General features: G+C 35.4%; 1 protein-coding gene across 1 annotated transcript in view; it reads left to right on the forward strand.

The window, feature by feature from the left end:
• TK2 (thymidine kinase 2, mitochondrial) overlaps positions 1-3,107 on the forward strand; it is an 8,910-nt gene extending 5,803 nt beyond the window's left edge. Inside the window, exons 4-7 of the mRNA XM_010078700.1 lie at positions 804-892; positions 1,198-1,277; positions 2,539-2,619; positions 3,009-3,107. Of these exons, the coding sequence (XP_010077002.1) occupies positions 804-892; positions 1,198-1,277; positions 2,539-2,619; positions 3,009-3,107 (349 nt within the window). The remainder of the gene's footprint in view (positions 1-803; positions 893-1,197; positions 1,278-2,538; positions 2,620-3,008) is intronic.
• The last annotated feature ends 292 nt before the right edge of the window (positions 3,108-3,399 follow it).

A 3,399-nucleotide genomic window follows, 5' to 3' on the forward strand; every position in this document is an offset into this window, starting at 1 on the left:
GTATGTGTTACTATCTCCAGTTTTGAAGACAGAATAATGTAAAACTAGTAATAGTTGACTGTTTAGGAATATGGAAATAAGTGACAATCCTAATACTAGTAAAACATAATGTGTGATTCTGAATATGTCATTTATAGACTCCCTTTTACATCAGTATTTGATATTTTATTATTCTTACTGAGATAGCTTTGTGACAGTTGTCTCCAATATTGCTTATGCTCTCTGAATACAGAGGTTCAAATTAAGCATGTTGAGTATTTCAGTACTCTTTCCACAAGTATTTCTTACAGTGGGAGTAAATTTTATTTACCCTGGGTCATTATTTTTTCACTGCTCTTTACTGTGGCTTCTATTATGAATTGTCAGTGCTGCTTAGTAAATCAGGCCTTTCTGGTGACATGCCTGCAGTAGTTCAGATATATTCGAAATGATCTTGATATAAAGAACTTGAGCAGTAAATACCATTGGTTATTACTGTATAAATGTCAACGTGGTAATGTTTTTCCTCTTAGTCACCAAGTCATTATTTCTTAAGTGTAGTGGGAAAAATATTTAATAGTTGTAACTGTTAATAATAGAAACTTTGTTTTAATAAGTACTTTTTTTAAAAAAAATGATTTGGTGTTTCTATTGTATAGACAATGCTTTATGAGGCCCTGAGTTTGGGTGGGCATAATATTGGTCTTGTTTTCATTTCACATATGCTGGAATAAACTGGGAGTAACTCTAGACAGGTGAAAAAATGAGTTTAGAATTGATCTGTGCGTGCAGTTCAGTGAGTGATGGCTTTTCTGTTTATTCAGTGGAAAAATGCCGGAGGTGGATTATGCTGTCCTAACTGAATGGTTTGACTGGATCCAGAAGAACACTGATGTTTCGGTTGATTTGATAGGTAAAATTTTAATGGCATCTGGAGGGGCATGTTTGTGGGTAGGTTTCCTTACTGGGAGAAAAAATAATTCTTGTTTGTTGGGTCATAAATAATCACATTATTCAATATGGGAGTGGTTGCAATGTGTAGCATCAGACAGCATGAATTTGTGGATGGTTCATGGATTGATTAACAGTGACACCAAAGGGGAGGTTCAGCGGTGGTACCCAAGTCAGGATTCTTTCCTTCTAGTTTGTGAATTAAGTTTCTTCTTTGCTTTTAAAGCTGAGCCTTGACTCTAACTATTATAATTTTTGTTATGGCAGTTTATCTGCAGACTTCTCCTGAGGTTTGTTATGAGAGGTTAAAGAGAAGATGCAGAGAAGAGGAAAAGATCATTCCTTTGGTAAGGAGTTCTTTCAATATATGTGGTTATAATGAACTTTAAAACCATAATGATTCCAATCTAAATACTACAGTCATATCCCAGGTGTATTGCCACAATGAGGTGCAGCTGTTTCCATTGTAAACTGAAATGTCGCTATTTAATTTTGATTTATTTTATAAAAATTATCTATTATGCAAACTGACTTTCCCAAGTGTTATGTTTTAGTAATCAGTCTACTACAGCTGACTGTTCTGGTGGAGTATTAATCTAACTGTTAATCTTCTCTAAGATGTAAAAAGACAATTGCTTTGGTATCATTAAATGGCATAAAGGTACCCACTGAAGCACAAATACCTGTGCATGCAGGTGTGGAAGATTTACGTGGGCACTTTCTGTTGTCTGCTATTACTGGGATGCTTATGCATGAAAAGTGTCTCTGCTTGTGTCTGAAAACAAGCAACTTCTGAAAATTGTTAGCATGGGAATCTGCTTAAAAATAAACTGTAGAAATTGAATGATCACTTTCTGTGTCATGGTTTACAGAATGGCCCTTCATTAAACAAATGTTATCCTAAAGAAAGCCTAACCAGAAAGAAACATAGTTACAGAAGACACACTGAATACTACAAAGGTACCTCTGTTGGGGAGTTCAGTAGAAGCAATTGTCCGTTAAAGATATATACAGAGAGCTAAATTTTGGGCCATTAAGTCCTCGCTGTAATGGATTTGAAAAGACATTGTGTTACTTTGCAGTTCTACTGAGAGGTGGGGGGGACCAATTATGAATGAAAAATGTTAAGTGGTCTCCAAGAAAAAAAAACTAAGAGTTGATGACAGGCAGAAGTGCTTTTAGAGGACATAGAGTCAGAGTTAGCAGGAAGTGAACTGGGAATTTTAGGAAAATGTATTGACAGAGAAAGTGCCTTCAATTCATATTCTTCGCAGTCTTACCCTTTTTGTCCTTCTCTTTGTGGTGTTTTTCTCTGTAAAATCTTAAGCCAGATTATACCTATGGGAGAGAAACGTGTTTCTTTATCTTAAAAGGAGGTGAGATCCCTGTGCTTCTGTAAGCTCTGTGTCTTTGAGGTTCTTCATGGAGTAAAACCTTACACTGGGAATTAATTTTTCTCAGAAACCTTCTGATGCTTTTTACTTTTGTTAGTGGAAATATCTGATGTTGGCTTTTATATGTAGTTCTCAACTATTTACCAAATATATAAAAATTGCAATGTGTGTTCCATCCCTGGGCATATGTGTTATTTGAATGCCTCTTTTCTAGGAATATTTACAAGCTATTCATCATCTCTATGAAGAGTGGCTCATTAAACATACACTGTTTAAAGTTTCCTGCCCAGTGCTTGTGAGTATTATTTTAGTTATAACCAATTAAACATATGGAGGATTGTACTCTTCTAGTATTAAGAGTGTTATTTAGTGGTAAAAGTAAATAAATCAGCTTTTTGAATAACCTTTGGAGAAGGAAAACCTCAGAAAAATGTTTACAGCTATCCGTAGCGTATCGCGTATCGCCTGGTCTTCCATCGGTTTGGTGGAATTTGAGGGTCTGTTCACTGTGGTTGCAGGATCAGACGTGTTGCTTTTCAGTAAGTAACAAATTCTCAACAGAATTTGACAGATCTCTAGGAGTATATTGGTTTGGCTTCAGTGCTAGTCCTGTTCTATTTTGCTCAAAAGCAACCATGTTTTATGGTATCAATTATTTCTAATGGTCATGTTCTTCTTTTCAAGGTTATTGGAGCTGACCATGACATGCAGAAAATGATAGAAAAGTATGAAGAAAACCGGGACCAAATACTAAGCCCATATAATATGAAACAACATTTATAGAAGTCTGCAGTTGTTGTATTTGAAAGAAAGCATGTTTATGAAGTCTGATTTGGGGGCAATTTTGAGTATTTTTAATATTTCTAAATAGAATGTGTTTTGCTTTTAAATTATGCTTTGTAGAATGCTGTGAACTTACTGCTATGAAATGTTCAGAAACAAGTCATAGACAGGCTATAGGCCAATTCCCTTTCATGTTTTTAGGTTCTCTATCAGCTTGACTGTGTCAGTTCTACTCAGCTGAAATACAGCTATTTCTCCCATTTCCCACTGTTGCTTCCTGTAAACAACTTTC

This window comes from Pterocles gutturalis, unplaced genomic scaffold (assembly GCF_000699245.1).
Source record: "Pterocles gutturalis isolate BGI_N339 unplaced genomic scaffold, ASM69924v1 scaffold5046, whole genome shotgun sequence".
Classification (NCBI taxonomy): Eukaryota; Metazoa; Chordata; class Aves; order Pterocliformes; family Pteroclidae; genus Pterocles; species Pterocles gutturalis.